The sequence below is a fragment of the Eubalaena glacialis genome, chromosome 17 (genome assembly GCF_028564815.1).
Source record: "Eubalaena glacialis isolate mEubGla1 chromosome 17, mEubGla1.1.hap2.+ XY, whole genome shotgun sequence".
In the NCBI taxonomy this organism is placed as follows: Eukaryota; Metazoa; Chordata; class Mammalia; order Artiodactyla; family Balaenidae; genus Eubalaena; species Eubalaena glacialis.
The window spans coordinates 13,069,594-13,088,955 of record NC_083732.1 but is presented as its reverse complement, the minus strand read 5'-3'; the positions used below and the strand labels follow the sequence as shown (position 1 = coordinate 13,088,955).

The window sequence follows — 19,362 nt, the reverse complement described above, 5'->3', positions numbered from 1 at the left end:
ATATGGTCAATAATATTGTAATAACTTTGTATGGTGACAGATGGTAACTAGACTTATTGTGGTGACCATTTTGAAATGTATATAAATATTGAATCACTATGATGTACACAAACATGATATTGCATGTCAATTATACTTTAACAAAAAAAAATTGCCTGGGGTTTTAAAAAAATTCTAATGCCAAGCCCCACCCCAAACGATGTAAATTAGAATCTCTAGGGGTGAGCCACAGTCATAAATTTTTTTTTTAATATTATCCCAGATGATTCTAACATGCAGTCAGGCTGAGAACCTAGTTATATAGAACAATGGGCCTCAAACTTGGCTAATCATTGGAATCAGCTGAGGAATTTTTTGAACTACTGATACAAGGTCACAGAGTAAAAGATCCAAATACAAAAATCAATTGTATCTCTATATACTCACAGCAAATATTTGAAAAATAAAATTAATAAAACACTACCATTTTTAATAGCATCAAAAACACCAGATACTTAGAAATCAACTTAAATTATGTGCATGACCTTTACAAAACATTGCTGAAAGAAATTAAGATTTAAATAAATGGAGATATATACCATATTCACAGATTGGAAGACTCAACATTGTTAAGATGTAAATTCTACCCAAATTGATTTATAAGTTAAATGCAGTTCCATCAAAATCCTTAAAGGCTCTTTGGGGGTGATGGGGATGGAGGTTGGTGTTAACATATAGATTCTAAACTTTATAAGAAAATGTAAATGACCTAAAATAGTGCAAACAAATCTTAAAAATGAAGAATAAAGTTGCACTACCTGATTCAAAACTTAATATAGAGCTACAATAACAAGAATGTGAGGCATAATTATAGACATAAAGGTCAAAATAACAGAAAAGAACGTTTAAATAGATATATATCCAGTTCAATTTTACACTAGTTTATAACCAGTTCAACTAATTTTCAACATTGGTAGCAAAGCAATTCAACGGGGAAAGGAAAGTCTTTTAAACAAATGGTATGGAAAAATTAGATAAATGCATAGGAAAAATATTAATCTTGGCTCCTACCTTGTATCATATACAAAAATTGACTTGTAATAGAAAACAGACCTAATGTAAAAACAAATACTTCTAGAAGAAAACATAAAAGAATATCTTCATGACCTTGGGGTAGACAAAGATTTCTTAAACAGAACCCAGAAAACACTAAACATAAAAGAAAATAATAACCTAAACTAAAAGGTCTGCTCAACAAAGATATCTTTAAGAAAAAAAAAACTCAAGCTTTAGACTGGGAGAAAAATTTCATGATACATATGTGACAACAGATGTGCATCTGGAAGAGCCCCATTTAAAAGTGAGCAAAGGACTTGACACTTCAGAAAAGAAGATACATGAGTAGCTAATAACACATGAAAAAGAGCTTGAATCAGTAGTCATCAGGGAAATGCAACTTAGAACCGTAATGAGACACCATTTCACATGCCCTAGAATGGCTAAATTGAGAAAGACTGACCACACTGGATGTTGGTGAGGATAGAAACAACTGGAACCTTAACTCATTGTTAGGAATGTAAACTTGTACAACCACTTTGAAAAACTGTTTGGCAGTTTCTTATAAAGTTATATAAACCTACCTTATGACACAGTAATTCCACTCCTAGGTATTTATCCAAGATAATGAAAACCTAGGTCTACAAAAAGACTTGAACAAGAGATATTTATAGCAGCCTTACTTATATAGTCAAAACATGCAAAACCCAGGGCTTCCCTGGTAGTGCAGTGGTTAAGAATCCGCCTGCCAATGCAGGGGACACGGGTTCAAGCCCTGGTCCAGGAAGATCCCACACGCCTTGGAGCAACTAAGCCCGTGCGCCACAACTACTGAGCCTGCACTCTGGAACCTGTGAGCCACAACTACTGAGCCCACGGGCACAACTACTGGAGCCCATGCTCTGCAACAAGAGAGGCCACCGCAATGAGAAGCCCGCACACCGCAACTAAGAGTAGCCCCCGCTCGCTGCAACTAGAGAGAGCCCACGCGCAACAATGAAGACCCAAAACGCAGCCAAAAAAAAACCCACAAATCCATTCATTGATTCATTTGTCAAATATCAATTGATCATCTTCTGTGTGCCATGCCCTGTCCTAGGACTTTGTTTTAATAATTAAAAAAAAAAAAACATGCAAAACCCAAATGTCCATCACTAGGAGAACAGATAAACAAATTTTGGTATATTCATATAATGGAACACTACTCATCAATAAAAACAATGAACTTCTGATACACACAACAGGGCCAATCTCAAAAACATGTTGAGTGAAAGAGGCTAGACCCAAAAGAGTGTGCACTGTATGATCCTAGTTATACGAAGTTCAAGAACAGGAAAATTAACCTATGGTGACAGAAATCACCCGTGGAGATAGGAACTAATTGGAAGAGAAAATGAAGGACCTTTCCAAGGTAAAGGAAAACGGAAATGTTCTATATCTTATTGAGGTGATGGCTATAGGAATGTATGCATCTGTCAAGACTCATCGAATTGTCTACCTAAGATCTGATTACTTCACTTTATTTTTGTAAATTTTACCTAAAAAACAAAACAAAACACCAAATCTCTCATACAGCCCCAAATACCACAGGAAAAGGTTAATGACAAACAGAGAGACAAAGGCTTTAATTTACAAGAGGTATCACAAATCAGTAAGAAATAAACAATTTAATTTAAAAAATGGACAATGGTCAAGGAGTTCATAGAAAAATAATAAAAAGTGTTTAACAAATTCTAAATGATGCTAAAACTTACTTCTAGTTAAAGAAATGCAAATTAAAATAAAATACCACTTTCCATCCATCAAATGGCAAAATTTTAAAGTTTGATAATACCCAGTGTTGGTGAGGCTGTTAGGAAACAAATATTCTCATGCTCGTTAGTGTAAGATTAAATTGGTACAATCTGTAGCAGTTAGCACTATATTTACATTGTGATTTAATTTTAATTTTAGCAAAACATCATCTGTCCAATTAAGTTAGAGCTAATTTGAATTTTATTTTTTTAATTTAAAATTCATTCCATAAATTTGTTTTTGCTTTATACTTGCATACATGATTTTAATATATGAAGCTTATTCCTAGCTTTTTGAACATTTAAGTAACTTTTTAAAAAGGGTACTTGCTAGTGGGGAGTCCCAATATGCTGAGTAGAGGCTTACTCCAAGGTTTGAGTGACACCCCCAAAACAGTAATTTTGGCACTTTTAACAGCCTTATTTGGGCGCAGTGAATCAATATTATTGAATGGAATCTTGAAGAAAAAGAAGAAAACAGCTTGTTAGCTCTAGCGGGGAGATTATTTTGAAGTGAAAACAAAGTACAAAAGCAGAACACTGATCTAGGGAATGGGGGAAAAGGAAGCCTGCAAAGGAGGCATTTATTTAAAAAGGTCTGAGTGGGGAAACAAGTTGAAACTTCGAGTGGTTAGATTCTCAAAATGTTGAAAGCAAATATCCCATTTCTCAATTCATGTTTTAAAAAGTTTTGAACTTCATTGATAAAAGTTTATTTAAATATTTCTACTGCTCAGATAAATTCCAAATATTTGCCTTGTAATAATGCTCATGGAAAAGATGTATGCAAATCTGTGACCAATTCATAATGTCATATATTTTACCTGTCTACGAGTAGAATATCACTTGTTATAATTAAAAGATCCAGGCAATCTTCCAGTTCCTTGTTACGGTCACTTGTCTGTACTAGACTCATCAACAAACAGAGCTTGAGCAAATTGTAAGTCCCAGGAGGAACAATTTGTGATGCAAAGATATTGGCAAGTATTGCTGTAAACTTCCAGTACGAGCTGGAAGTCAAAGAGAGGAGACAACTGAAATTGTCGCTAATTCCTGAAGGAACTGAAAGTAAATATTAACATATATGTTAAAAAGAGTTTTTTAAAACCAGAAAATGATATTATAGACATCTAATTCCATTTATCTAAAATATTATCAAATTGCAGTTCTTTTAATGATGCCACATTCAAATTATTACAATGATATTAAATTATGATTGGAGGTCACTCTGGTCTATCATTTCTATCCCAAGGAATGCAGTAAGAAGAAGCAGTCAACCTGTGTGCCCACATAGACTGGCTGTGGGTTGCAAGCAAATCTCTCATTTTTTCCTTTTAAGACCTATGTGAGCAAAGCCAGATCATGGGGCTCTTGTACTGCAGTGTTTGCTTCCACATATCTATGTTTGAAATATTATCACCTTTAGTGAGGTCTAAAAAGCAGAATGGGAAATACTTGATTATTGCTGTTAAAAGGGGAGATTTATACTCTACGACTTCAACATATACTGTAACATTCTAGACCTTCTCCACTACCTTATTCTGCCCAACTCCTGAAAGAGATGAGTGATTTAATCCAGCTGGTCAGTTTGGGAGAAACAGCTGCGCACATGTAACCCAGTCCCTTTCTCCTTCCTCTTGGGCTGTCATCACAGGGCAATGATTTCTTCTACTCATCGATGCCCATGGACCAAGGGAGGCCTACATTTGTGTAGCTCTTGCCACATTTGGGTGGTTAAATCTGCCTAATTCTAGAGTTCAGCAGGAGAAAGCACACTTCACCTACATATATGTCATGTTCTGCCACCAAATCAGTAAATCTTAAAGCACTTCACAGCAGAAAATATTTTAAATATCTTTAAAATGCCTATTGTTCATTAGTACTTTCTTTCTTCAATATTTTTATTCTTTTAAGAAGTTTTTCTCAGGAATTCCCTGGTGGTCCAGTGGTTAGGACTCTGTGCTTCCAATGCAGGGGGCATGGGCCCGATCCCTGGTCGGGGAACTAAGATCCCCACAAACCACACATCGCAGCCAAAAAATAAATAAATAAATAAAGCTTTCTCTTCAAAATAAGCAGAGGTATCTAGAATCCATTGCATTTAAATTCAACTTGGGCCTCTGTTATTGCGGATGGTTATCTAGGGAATACAAAAAGAAAAAAAAAATCTAACTTCATTATTTAAGATTTAACTAGCCTGTCCTATATTTAGATATTTGCGTGCCAAGTTAAGAGTAGGTCTGCTCTCCACTTTTGTTTACTTAATTCTTAATTAGGTTGCAAGGCAATTATCAGTAATAAGGGTGATATTTTGGCCCCCAACTGCCTTTCTCTTTTGTCTTATTTCTCGATTCGTTCAAAACTCAGCTGAGGAAAAGGATGCCATTTTATTGGGCTCTTTTTCTCAGACCACAACAGTTACTTAGCTAGAAAACAAAGGGCTGGATAGAAAAACCTTTAAACTAATCTCTAACTCTTGGCATCTTAAAACATTTTTCTTGTTGGTAATTATTAAAAAAAAAAAATCTAAATAAGGTTTAGCCAAAAGAAAGGAGTCCTTCCTGTGGGCAAGGTTTTACATTATCTTGCTTTATTTCCTTTGCAGCATTTATTATCTGAAATTGTCTTACTAATTAGTTTACAGATTTACTGACTGTCTACCATATGATTTAAGAGTAGGAACCCTGACTGTCCTCATCACAACTGTATCCCTAGTGCTTTGAAGAGTGCCCAGCACATAGGCAACCAATACTTATTTCCTGAACAAATGGATTTAAATTTAAATATTTGTTAATATATGATACTAACATTTTTCTTACCTTTTGGATTGAAAAAAGTGATATTATTTGCCTCTATACAGAGAGTAGTTTGTGATGTTTTTACACAGGTTGGAATTCCAATAATCTTATACTCATTTCCTATATTCATTTCATTCACTAATTCATCTAAAATTATTAAACACAAAAGAAAATAACTATTTACTAAACAAAACTTTTACATGATCATATGGTTCAAAGATCTAAAACCAGTAACAATTTAGTAGTTCAATTAGTTGCTAAGTATTTACTTTTGTTTAGTATAATATGCATATTGAGTGGCATTAATATCAATACTGTCAAAGTGACTATACTACCCAAGGCAATCTACAGATTCAATGCAATCCCTATAAAATTATCAGTGGCACTTTTCACAGAACTACAACAAAAAAATCTTAAAATGTGTATGGAGACACAGAAGACCCCAAATAGCCAAAGCAATCTTGAGAAAGAAAAACAGAGCTGGGGGAATCAGGCTCCCTGACTTCAGACTATACTACAAAGCTCTAGTCATCAAAACAGTATGGTACTGGCACAAAAATAGAAATATAGATCAATGGAACAGGATAGAAAGCCCAGAAATAAACCCATGCACCTATGGTCAATTAATCTATGACAAAGGAGATAAGACTATACAATGGAGGAAAGACAGTCTCTTCAGTAAATGATGCTGGGAAAACTGGACAGCTACATATACATAAATGAAATTAGAACATTCTTTAACACCATACACAAAAATAAACTCAGAACGGATTAAAGACCTAAATGTGAGACTGGACACTATAAAACTCTTAGAGGAGAACATAGGCAGAACACTCTCTGGCATAAATCACAGCAATATCTTTTTCGATCCATCTCCCAGAGTAATGGAAATAAAAACAAAAATAAACAAATGGGACCTAATTAAACTCAAAAGCTTTTGCACAGCAAAGGAAACCATAAACAAAATGAAAAGACAACCCACAGAATGGGAGAAAATATTTGCAAATGATGTGACCGACAAGGGATTAGTCTCCAAAATTTACAAACTGCACATGAGGCTTAATATCATCAAAACAAACAACCCAATCAAAAAATGTACAGAAGACCTAAATAGACATTTCTTCAAAGAAGACATACAGATGGCCAAGAAGCACGTGAAAAGATGTTCAACATTGCTAATTATTAGAGAAATGCAAATCAAAACTACAATGAGATACCACCTCACACCAGTCTGAATGCCTATCATCAAAAAAATCCACAAACAACAAATGCTGGAGAGGGTGTGGAGAGAAGGGAACCCTCCTACACTGCTGGTGGGAATGTAAATTGATACAACCACTATGGAGAACAGTATGGAGGTTCCCTAAAAAACTAATAATAGGACTACCATATGATCCTGCAATCCCACTCCTGGGCATATATCTGGAGAGAAACATGGTCCGAAAGGATGCATGCACTCCAATGTTCACTGCAGCACTGTTTACAATAGCCAAGACATGGAAGCAACCTAAATGTCCATCGACAGAGGAATGGATAAAGAAGATGTGGTACATATATACAATGGAATATTACTCAGCCGTTAAAAAGAGTGAAATAATGCCATTTGCAGCAACATGGATGGACCTAGAGATTGTCATACTGAATGAAGTAAGTCTGACAGAGAAAGAGAACTATCGTATGATATTGCTTATATGTGGAATCTAAAAAGAAATGATACTAATGAATTTATTTACAAAACAGAAACAGACTCTCAGACTTAGAGAATGAACTTAAGGCTACCAGGAGGGAAGTGGGGGGGGAAGGGATAGTTAGGGAGTGTGGGATTGACATGTACACACTGCTATATTTAAAATGGATAACCAACAAGGACCTACTGTATAACACAGGGAACTCTGCTTAATATTATGTAACAACCTAACTGGGAAAAGAATTTGAAAAAGAATAGATACATGTGTATGTATAGCTGAATCATTTTGCTGTACACCTGCAACTATCACAACATTGTTAATCAACTATACTCCAATATAAAATAAAAAATTTGAAAAAAATAAAAACAGTAACAAGTAGTTCAGTTAGTTGCTAAGTAGTTACTTTTGTTTAGTATACTGTGCATATTGAGTGGCATTAATAATGTAAATTGAGAAAATTTTATTGCTGATAAATTTTGATACTTATAGGTGATGATGAATTAACTTCAAGAAGCATGTGACATAGCAACTAGATAGTCTCCTATAATAGTCAAAAGGCAAAACAAGATCATTGTGTTTAAAATGAAACATCTTTCCATTAAATGACAAGATGTTAATAAAAATGACCTTATAAGTAATAATTTTATTTGGGAAGAAAATCATTTTAAAAAGTATTAGTCACAGTCTATAATATAGGCAAGTCACTTTTATACACATTATCTAATTGTAAACTATAAGACAGATATTGTTATCCCCACTTTATATATGAAGAAACTGAGAGGTTAAGTGATTTGCACCAGGCTAAGTAGTTAAGTAGCAGAACTGAAATTCCCATCTGGGTCTGCTCATGTCTAAAGTCTACCCAGCACAGGGAACTCTACTTAATGCACTGTGGTGACCTAAATGGGAAGGAAATCCAAAAAAGAGGGGATACATGTATATGTATAGCTGATTCATTTGCTGTACAGTAGAAACTAACACAACATTGTAAAGGAACTATGTTCCAATAAAAATTAATTTAAAAAAAAGAAAAACAAATACCATCAATGAAAATATATCCATTTGTAATACAAATAAACTCTTTTGAATCAAAATAAATAAATAAAGTCTACCCAAAAGACACCTTACTAGGTTCCTCTCTCACCTCTACAGATTGAGCAAAGCTTTTGCCCAAGTTCAAAATTTATTCTAAAAAACATATGCTAAAAATCTTGATCCTCCATTATACAGTTAGAATTTGGATGGTTGTAAAACTATGAAAGAAAGGCTTACAAGGAGGAGCAAGGATTAACTTCTCTCTGTGATCAAACACTGATCTCCATTTTTTTCCTCCTCTCTGTTTCTCTATCTCTCTGTCTCTCTCTCTCTTTTAGATCCGGAGAGCATACTGATATACCCTGTAGACCTAGATGGGAAGAATCAGTCCCAAGATTTGAGAAAATAAAAACCCCAAACCAAATAAACAAACATTCCCCCACCCTACCCCCCCAAAAAACACTGAAGGATACAGTATGAATTACAAGGAGAAAATTAAAGCAAATCATTTTTCAACTGTTCCTTGGAATCTTACAGTTTGATGGATGTGTCCTGAAGTCAAGAAAGGGTCAAGAGGAAGGCTAGGAGGCTGGGAAGTCTGGGTATCTCTCCTGATAACCCCCAAAGGCCTGCTTTTATTAATTTAACTTTTAAAAATGTATTTGGGTTCTATTAAGAGTTTATTTGAATAAAGGGTTTTCTACTAAAATATAAGTTGGATAGTCACATATATTTCTATATTGTAATATATGGTTTGTATATAATAGAATTAAGTAGTTAAAATCATAGACTTTGAAGCTAGAATGCTTGAGTTTGAATCATGGCTGTGCCATGTACTAGCTGTGTAACCTTGGAAAAGTTACTTAACTTCTCTGTGCATCCATTTCCACATTGTAAAATGGAGATAACAATAGAACCTACTTGAAAGAGTTGCTGTGACTAAATGAGTTAATATATGTAAAAGTGCGTGGCACATAGTAATTGATATTAAAAATTACCTATTATCATCTGGGCTTACATGCCTGCCTTGTCCTTGCCAGGCCATGGTGAAAAGACTTCTTGTTTGAGTCTCTGTTTTCTAACCCTTGAGTTTCCTACACATGGTTGACATTCAAGATCTCTCTTTACAAAAAGTTTAATTCTTCCAATTTTAGCCCAAGAAAAGAGACTGAACCCCATCCTCATTTTCACAGTTCTGGCTTCTCAACAACGACTCACTCTTCCCTGGGTGATTGATACTGATAATGATTTCCTCCTTTATGGCAGAATCTGTCTACTCACAGGTCTTTACCCATGCAGTTCTCAACAGTTAATCATATGTCGATGCTCATTCATTTATTTAACAAATATTTATTGAGTTTTTACTATGTGCAGTAAAAAACCCAAGTCCCTACCCTCCTGAAGCTTATATTTTAAAACAATAATTCCAATATTTATATAAGACATACACATACAATAATGGGAGATTATTACTGTAAACAATTGTGACCCTGAGACTTAGCATAGTGCTTGAGACATAGCAGGTGCTAATATCTTAAGTGAATGTTGTATGACTGAATGAATAATTGTTACATTAGCTAAATATGACTCTTTAAAATACTCAAGAAAGAGAAGACCTATGATTTTCAAGCTTTTGAAGTACCATTTATAATATATAAGCATAAACAAGTCAATTATATAGTTTATATATTTTAGTGCAAACAGAACTTACTTACCTCTGAGGAAGATTGTGAGAGATTGAAACCGAAATGGCTGGTTGTTAGAATATCCTTGAAAAGCACGAAGTGCCTTTGTGGTAATTATTTCAACTATCTGTTTATCTTAAGGCAAAGAGTAAAAAAGAATCAGTTATTAGAATATATATTCAACTTAATTTCCACATTAAAATATCAGACATTATTTTAAAAATTGTAATTGTAAAACGTAAATGCATTTTTACCACCAAGTACTCTAAATTTTCTGTCTTCTTGAAGCGAAGATGAACACAGATTACACAAAAAGTCATTTCTTACTGTTGCAGATTCTGTAGCACCGGGTACATGCACTCTTATATACTGAAATCCTGAAAGAAAATAGAGTTAAGCTAAATTTGCCTTCAGATTTAGCTTTCCATTTTCAATCCTTTAAAATGAATCTAATTCAACATACAATTAAATCAGTTTTTCATGTGGGTTCATAGCAGTTCAATTAACATTTATTGCATGGCTATTTCTTGCCAGGCACTAGTGATATGGATACTTAAGCACACAATTTCAATAGGTGGCAATAAGAAACAGATAATTTCAATATGCAGTATTCATATACGAAGTGTTCAGAGAGAAGAGAGGAGAGGCATCCAACCCAATAAGAGGTGGGGATGAATGGAAAAGATGTCCTGGAAGTTAAGCCAAAGGGTTGAAAGAGGACATTACATGGAGAGGGAACAGCATGAACAGTCATGAAACAGCGTGTGAGAAAAACAAGTACTTCAGCGACACAAGAGCATCTGTTAAATTATAGGGGAGAGGTGTGGAAGAAAGAACGAATTTCAAGATTATGCAAAGTAGACTTGTAAACATTAGGAGACACCTAATTTTACTCCATTCTTTCTATGCTGTGAATGTTTTTTAACTAATTGTAAACATGATTTAAGATTAAACAATAAATTGTTTTGATTTTACATTTTAATATTTACCTTTTGAAAGAGGGCATGCTTCATCTGAACAAAGAAATCTTGCACCTTGTGTATACTTGGTTACAGTTGTCATTGCAATCACAATTCCTTGCATCATATAAAATCTTTGAGATGTATAATCAAGTGGAAACTCACAAAGATCAAGACTATAACTTGGCAGAGGAGGTAAATGTGTTAACTTCAGCAGTATATTAATCTAATAAGAACACAAAAATAGTATTAATAAAAATTGCAGATCCAATTGGACCTGCATTACAATATAGTAAGTATATTTGTAGGTTAACTCAAACAGATAATTTGTTAGTAGTATTAGGAAACAATCTTTTGAGCATTAAGAGAAAAGTGATTTAAATATAAAATTAAAGATGCAAAATCTTATAATCCGATATTTTAATTGAAAATATCATTATGAACTCATTTTTCTTTAAAAATACACATTTCCTCGCTATATTCACTGAAAAGACTTATTTATAAAACAATGACAACTCAATAGCAACAAACACTTCTAGTGCCCAGATCTCTAAATATAATTTCTCATGAAAAGGAACCAGAGCTCCTTAGGGGAAATGGCTGATTCCAGGTCTGGGGCAGAAAATACACCAGATGGACCTCCCTGTGCATCTCCTTGTGACAGAAACCAGGGGGGCTTAAAAACTAATGAAATTGTCAAAAGGACATAAGAACAAACTTTAAGGAGCTCCCAATGACCAAAGTTAGATAATATAAGCATCAAAAAGAATGACAAAGATTCATTGAAACCTATCAGATATATTTAAAAATTCATGTCATTCCTCATAATTTAAAAAAGGAAAAACAAACAAAAAATATTGGTCATCATTGGAGGCTGCTATATTTCAATTCATCACTCTGAAAATTTATAAATGGAAAGAATCAAACATTTCTTCTGCTTTTCCTGTACAAATTGTATTGCAGGGTAACCAAATAGTTGATGAAAGGAGAAACTTCTCTTACAGGATAGTTTCAGCTAATAAATATAGAAAGTTTGCTAAAATTAGGAAAATCACAATTTTGAAACTCCTAATGAAATAATGGAATCTAGGCAGTGACTATCAATAGCTGCAAAAACCATTAGGTGACAGTTGATGGGAGACTGTATATTGGAGGGATCAGACTGACATCATCTGCACCCACTGATCAATTGTGGCATTGCTAAAAGTGGGATAACAAATAGGACAGTTCTCCTAATGTAGGGCAGTATGAAACACATGACACTATGATATATTCTCATCAAAATGAGTTGAACTTGAATCTAAGCAAGTCTTTAGAGCCAACGTTTTTTTCCAGAAATTTGGTGTCTAGGGGTATAAGTTAAATTCTACAAGAACATAATCAGACAAGTCCAGATTATGAGACATTTTACAGGACAATTAACTAGTTTCTTCAAAAATTCAATGGCACAAAAAGGGAGGGGGAGGAAATGGCTCTAGATTAAAAGAGACTTAGGGAGACGTAAGAACCAGTTATAATGTGTGTACCTTGTTTTAGTCCTGACTTGAACAAATCAACTGTGAGACAGTCTTGAGACCCCGATTGGGTAAATTTCAATATGGACTGGATATTAGATGATACCAAGGAAGTATTATTATTTTTTTTGTAAATGGTAATAATGGCATTGGGGTTATATAACAAAAATGTCCACAATTTTTAGAGGTTGATACATACCAAAGTATGTAGGGGTGAAATACAGAATGTATTTTAAAGATTTGCTTTAAAACATTTCAGAAAAAAAGTGACGATGCCAGTATGGCAAAATATTGCAAACTATTAAATCTGCGCGATAGATATATGGAGGTTCACTGTATTATTCTCTTTATTTGGGGGTATGTTTGAAATGTTTTATTATAAAAATGTTTAATGTTATAAGTGATAAAACATGAAGTAAAGATGCGTATGTAAGATAATCTATTAAACTTTGAAAATATGTTTAAACAAAAAATATATATGAATATAAAAATATTTATTTACAAGGTATCTTGAAAGTATTGTACCTTAGTTTTCTTTGTTAAATTTAACTAAAACTTACTTGAGCTTCAGTCTGTAATTGTCCAATTAATGAGAGAGACTTAACAGCAATAAAACAGACCTGTGATTTCAAACAAAAAACCAAAGAAGTTAGCAAAAATTCCATGTGGCATAAAATTATTTCTTTCTTTAACTTACTGATTGAAAAACTTGAGCAGCTTTTAAAGGCTGGTGTAAAATATGATTTCCAAGTTCAGCATCCAACTCAATAATATCAGAGGGATTTATTAAAATACTGAATCGATAGACAGCATAACTTTGTTTTGAATCTGTAAAAATACACAAATATAAAAATGAGGACAGTTATACGTAGGACTTTAAAGTTTCTAAAATAAAGTCAACTTTGCTGAACATACCATTGTAGGATTTGCAATTGTCTATGAACTTCTGGAGGCCTCCACTTCTGTCAAGATAGATAAGGGCTGCCTCTTTCATTTTTAGATTTGACATTTTCTCCTAGTTAATGATTCTTCTCTTTTACTGAATGATTAAACCACAGTTACTGGTGAAGACTACAGAGAGTGAAATTCATAGAAAAGACAAGAACACCTAGAAATAAAATAAAAGTTACATTTAAGGATCTATAATAAAACTGCTTAAACTATTAAATGTAAAATTGAGAGTGAAATAAAATGAGGTAAAATTTCCAACTTAAAAAATTCCTGGGAGTTCCCTGGTGTCCTAGTGGTTACGATTCCGGGCTTTCACTGCCATGGCCTGGGTTCAATCCCTGGTCCGGGAGCTGAGATCTGGTAAGCCGTGCGGTGCAGAAAAAAAAAAATCCTACTCAAAGGGAAACAAAACTGGTTTCTCTTGCCAAATGATATTTTTATCAACACTAGGTTATGAGACTCTCCATAAGATTTCAAATTTAAGAACAGGAGCCTCAAATGTCTCTTTACAGAGTAGGTATACCAAAAAATGCTTGTTGAAACTAATATTGGATAATGAGGTCCCCATGCAGGCGTTGTTTAAAAAAATGAAAGTGGTAAAAGCTGTTTCACAAATTCAATATAAGTAACAAAGTGTAGCTAGCCTAAGAAGTCTGAAAACCTGGATCTAGATCCAGCATTTGCTAGTTGCTATGGGTAAATCACCCAACCTCTCTTGGTTCATCTGTAGGAAATTAAGGGGTTGTATTAGATGATAAGGTCTCTTCTAGCTTTAAATTTTCTATCAGGGACCAACATAAAACATTAAACCATAGTAATGAGAGTGGAATACATAAAATTCATTTAAAGACAGCAAACACCAATTGGAAACAATATATGCCAAACATTGTATTAGGTTCTAGGGATAAAATGATTAAGATTGAATCCTGCCTTCAATGGCTGCCAATTTCGAGAAGTCAGAAATAATGACTATCACATTTATTCATTATCAAGTATTTATTGGGCATTTACTATTTATTGGATATCAGACTGTCCTAGGCACTGGGGATACAAAGATCAGTAAAATATGGTCCCTACTGTTCAGAGAGTACAGTGAGGGAAAATAGATATGTAAAAAATTATAATTCTGTACAACTTATGTGCTATTAAAGAAATATTAATGTACTAGAGAGCACAGAAGGAACAACATACACGAAATAGCTCACAAAATTTGGGGTCATCCTCGTGTAGTGGTCATAATATTTTCTATTGTTTTAGGACATTGTGATTTAATACAGTGGGGACATAGACATGAAGTGATAAATTCTACTTTAAAGGTGACATTTGATAGGTAAGATGTCACTGATTGAAGGAGAGGTGAAGAGAGGAAGAGAAAGTTGTCCAAGGATAGAGGTAATCCCCCTTCCCCTAATTTTCAGACCTACACTGTTGAATCCATACCCCTGCTCCTTGGAGTTCAGGTCACTTTCCAAAGAAAAGTAATCGAGACTGTCCTCGCTATTATATGGCGGGGTGGGGGGGGGGGGGTGGAGGGACGCACGGCGGGAGGGAGCGGGAAGAGAAACTTCGGAGTTCATTTCTCTGTGGCCCTAAGTTCAACGATCTTAAAGTGTGTGCTGTGTTCATAGAACGTTCACAGAACGTTACATCTGTGCTTCATGAGAACATAAGGTTTCCGGGGCCGAATGAAGGGAGGCTGCTAAAAAGGAAATGGCTGTGTGGAGCTCAACCAGATTGAAAAATTTTGAAGCCCACGATGATTATACAGACAAAGGGAAACCATCAAAGTTTTTAACAGGTGAGTAATGTGGTCAGATTTTTAGTTTGTAAATCAGTACCTGCCGCCAGTGCGGAAAGTGGGTTGGAATAGAGGAAGAAGTGTCAATCATCAGTTTCTAAGTATTGAAAACAGTCCTGGGAGATGGATGGCCCAATCTAGGGCATTAGGGGTGAAATGGAATGGAGGGGATGGACTCCAGACATTTTTTAAAAAGATTTCACCCTGGGCGTGGTATCCGGTCTGTGAAGTTAGGTGGATGATGCCGCTCTAATGGAAATACGGAAGCCAGGAGAAAAGGAGGGAAATAAAAAGGTAAAGTTCCTTTGAAATATGCTGACTCTGACGGGCTCCTGGGACATCCAGATAGACAGAAGCACTAGGGCGACATAAACCAGGGCCTGGCGTTCAGGAACTTTAAAAAGGCTAGAGAGAACGCTGCTCTGGGCATCACCTGGGTAAAGCGGGCGTCGTCCTGGGAGGGGATGCATTTCCAAGGTATGGGAAAGTGGAGGAAAAGACATGGACGCCTTTGGAAAAGCACCCAATAAGCGAACCGGGATAAAATTCTACAGGTCTTCCCACAGCCTAAAGAACCCAAGCGTTGGTTCCCTTGAAACAGATGCGGGGCGTGTCTTCTCTGCGGGCCGCGGCAGCAGGAAACCACCTCACAACCAAAGTGGATGCAAAGCGAATCCGGCCTCACACCCTGGGCTCCAGGGCCTGTCCCACCCTCAGAGGCAACCTCCAGCACTGCGGACCCCAGCCCAGCAGTGTGTGACCACTCCCCACGCTTGCACCCACCGAGCTTCGTCCGTCGCGCGCCACCTCAAGCCCGAGCCCGGGAGCCAGCAGGCCCACGCGCGCATGCGCGCACCTCCTGGCCGTTGGCGGCGCGGAGCCTGCCGGGACCCCCCCTTCCGGTCACCAAGGCAACTATCTTGACATGCCCTCCACCCTCTTTAATAGAGTCGCTCGTGCTTCCTCCCTGCGAGGCAAAGAACAGAGAGAAAGATAGAGACCCTCGGTTTTCGTTGTTATCGCAGGCCAAGGGTGTCCCTGTTCGTTTAAAAAACTTACTAAAAACTCTCCTGGTGGGAACGCAAAACGGTGGAGACAATTTGGAAAACTTTCCCTGATAAAGAACCACAGTTACTATATGACCCAACAATTGCATGTCACATATTACATATTATACATAGATAATATGAGAGGGAATATAAAACATATGTTGACACAAGAACTTATATGTGAATTTTTATAGTATTGATGTTGATAGTATTATAATAGCCAAAAAGTGGAAACAACTGATAAATGGGTAAATAAAATGTGGTATATCCATACAACGTAATGTTATTTGGCCATAAAAAGGAATGAGGTCCTAATATGTGCTACAACATGGATGACCCTTGGAAATACTATGCAAAGCAAAAGATTTAGCTAGATAGGAAAGGCCAAATACTGTATGATTCCGCTTATGTGCAATGTCCCAAATAGACAAATCTGAGAGAGAGAAAATAGATTAGTGGTTGCCTGGGGCTTATGGGGTGACTGCTAATGGGTATGGGGTTTTTTGTTTTTTTTTTAAATTGTGGTAATATACATAAAACTTACCACTTTAACCATTTTTAAGTGTACAGTTCAGTGATGTTAAGTACATTCACATTGTGAAACCTCACCACGATCCACCTCCAGAACGTTTTCATCTTCCCAAATTGAAACTCGGTCCCCGTTAAACAATAACTCATTTCCCGGCTCCCCACTCTCCCACCTGCCCCTGACAACCAGCATGCTATTTTCTGTCTCTATGAATTTGACTACTCTAGGTACCTCATGGAAGTGGCATCATATAGTACTTGTCCTTTGTGACTGGCTTATTTCACTTGACAAAATGTTTTCAAGGTTCATCCATGTCATAGCACATCAGAACTGCCTCTTAAAGGCTGAATAATATTCCATTTTATCTATATACCACTTTCTGTTTATCCACCCATACAGGGTTTCTTTTCGAGGTGATGAAAACGTTCAAAATTGATTGTGGTGATAGGTGCACAACTCCGAAGAAACCAAAAGCCAGTGGATTTGACACTTCAAATGGGTGAATTCTAAGGTATGTGAATTAAATATCAATAAAGCTGTTAGCAAAAAGCCAAAACTTGTGCTGAGTCCTCCCCCGTTAGTATTACTTGGTACAGTTATGCATGGGGGTGGGGCATTAGGAGGTGGAAGGTTGGACCACATGCCATGGAAAAGTAATTGAAGCCACCCCCTTCAGTATTTAACAGGGTTGACAAAACACCACAGAATTTGTTTCTCTGGGGGGAATAAAATCTATATGAGTGACGAGGTGAGGAAAATATTTTGATGAACTAGAAATCAATTTGCAACAGCAAAGGGCTGTTAAAACTGTCTCGTACTACAATTCTGTGGTCATGAACACTATTGATATTTTAGATGAGAAGAACTAGGCTATGGTCTGCTGATGAATCTTGTGTTTTATGGTAGAATCAATTCTTCAAAAAGGTATTCATATATAGTTTAAAGTTTTGCAGGGGAACCCGTGTCCCCTGCATTGGCAGGCGGGTTCTTAACCACTGCGCCACCAGGGAAGCCCGCCAATCTGTTTTTAATAAGGAAAGCAGCCGCTCCAGTCCTCCTCGGAAACCCTGAGGAGTCTTCTCTTTTCTCCCTTACCAGTCAAATAAGAAGCATTGAAATTTTGATTCTAGACATCACTAGCATTTTCAGAGAGTTTGCAATGTGCAGTAGTGGACTGAATACTTAAAATTTTAAGTGCTTTTCTTATGTCTAACATATTTTAAAGGATTATTAAAAACATAAAAACCTATTAGAAGATTCTACTGGACTTGGTTGATTTAAAACTCCATCATTACTTTGGCATGGAAATGAATTGTTATGGTTAACTGATTAACCAAAACTTATTGATACATTGCTGTAAATACTCAGCATTTTATTATTACAGAATATCACTGAACATCACAAATTTTCAGTGGCAGGTTGAGAATTAGAAGCCCCCCAATAGGTTGAAATTTTAAAGTAGATATCCCATGTGTAAAACTAGTAACTTATGCAAGAAGCAACATTTATTTTTAGGTACACTCATATAGGGCATTTGTTAGGCAGATTCATAAAGATGAATACTTCATAAGTGATAGGTTCACTTTAATTTTTTAACTTGGGGGTGGTTGTGTGGAAGAGGACTGTTTTATGCAAATCAAAGTCCTTTCCCTTTCCATTCTCATCCCCTCTCCCATTTTTTCTTTTTCAGCAGCTACACAGGACCTGCTCTCATGCTTTTTTCTTTTAATTTTTTAGAGTTTTTAGGTTCACAGCAAAACTGAGTAAAAGTTACAGAGAGTTCCCTCTGACTTCCCTTCTTTTTCTAGTTTCCTAAGGTAGGAACTTAGATGATTGATTTTAGATCTTTCTTCCTTTCTAATTTATGCATTCAATGCTATAAATCTCCCTCTAAGCACTACTTTCTTTGTATCCACAAATTTTGATATTTTGTTTTCATTTTCATTTAGTTCAAAGCATTTTAAAATTTCTCTTGATATTTCTTCTTTGATCCATGTATTATTTTTAAGTATGTTGTTTAATCTTCATGTATATAACTGGGACTTTCCAGTTATTTTTTGTTATTGATTTCTAGTTTAATTCCATTGTGGTTTTAGAGCAGACATTATATGATTTCTACACTTTTAAATTTGGTAAACTGTGTTTATGGCCCAGAATTTGATCTATCTTGGTGAATGTTCCATGTGAACTTGAGAAGAATGTGTTATCTGTTATTTTTGGATGAAGCAGTCTACAGAAGTCACTTCTATCCAGTTGATTGATGGTGTTGTTGAGTTCAACTATGTCCTCGCTGATTTTCTGCCTGCTGGATCTGTCCATTTCTGAGAGACGGGTGTTGAAGCATGCCTAATGTAGCTTTATATACCCTGTTGTTAGGTGCATACATATTAAGGATTGTTATGTCTTGGAGAATTGACTCCTTTATCATCATGTTTGTTTTACCTATCTATCTGCGCCGGGTCTTAGTTGCAGCATGTGAGATCTTCGTCGTGGCATGTGGGATCTTTGCTGTGGCACGTGGGATCTAT

At 35.8% G+C, this 19,362-nt stretch overlaps 1 protein-coding gene across 1 annotated transcript in view; it reads right to left on the bottom strand.

The window, feature by feature from the left end:
- Positions 1-13,516, bottom strand: part of MCMDC2 (minichromosome maintenance domain containing 2) — a 35,472-nt gene extending 21,956 nt beyond the window's left edge. The window contains exons 1-8 of the mRNA XM_061171957.1: positions 13,423-13,516; positions 13,205-13,335; positions 13,068-13,127; positions 11,024-11,219; positions 10,289-10,411; positions 10,065-10,169; positions 5,648-5,773; positions 3,653-3,890 (exon numbers count right to left, since the gene is read on the bottom strand). Coding sequence (XP_061027940.1) covers positions 3,653-3,890; positions 5,648-5,773; positions 10,065-10,169; positions 10,289-10,411; positions 11,024-11,219; positions 13,068-13,127; positions 13,205-13,335; positions 13,423-13,516 — 1,073 coding nt within the window. The remainder of the gene's footprint in view (positions 1-3,652; positions 3,891-5,647; positions 5,774-10,064; positions 10,170-10,288; positions 10,412-11,023; positions 11,220-13,067; positions 13,128-13,204; positions 13,336-13,422) is intronic.
- Positions 13,517-19,362: the final 5,846 nt, after the last annotated feature.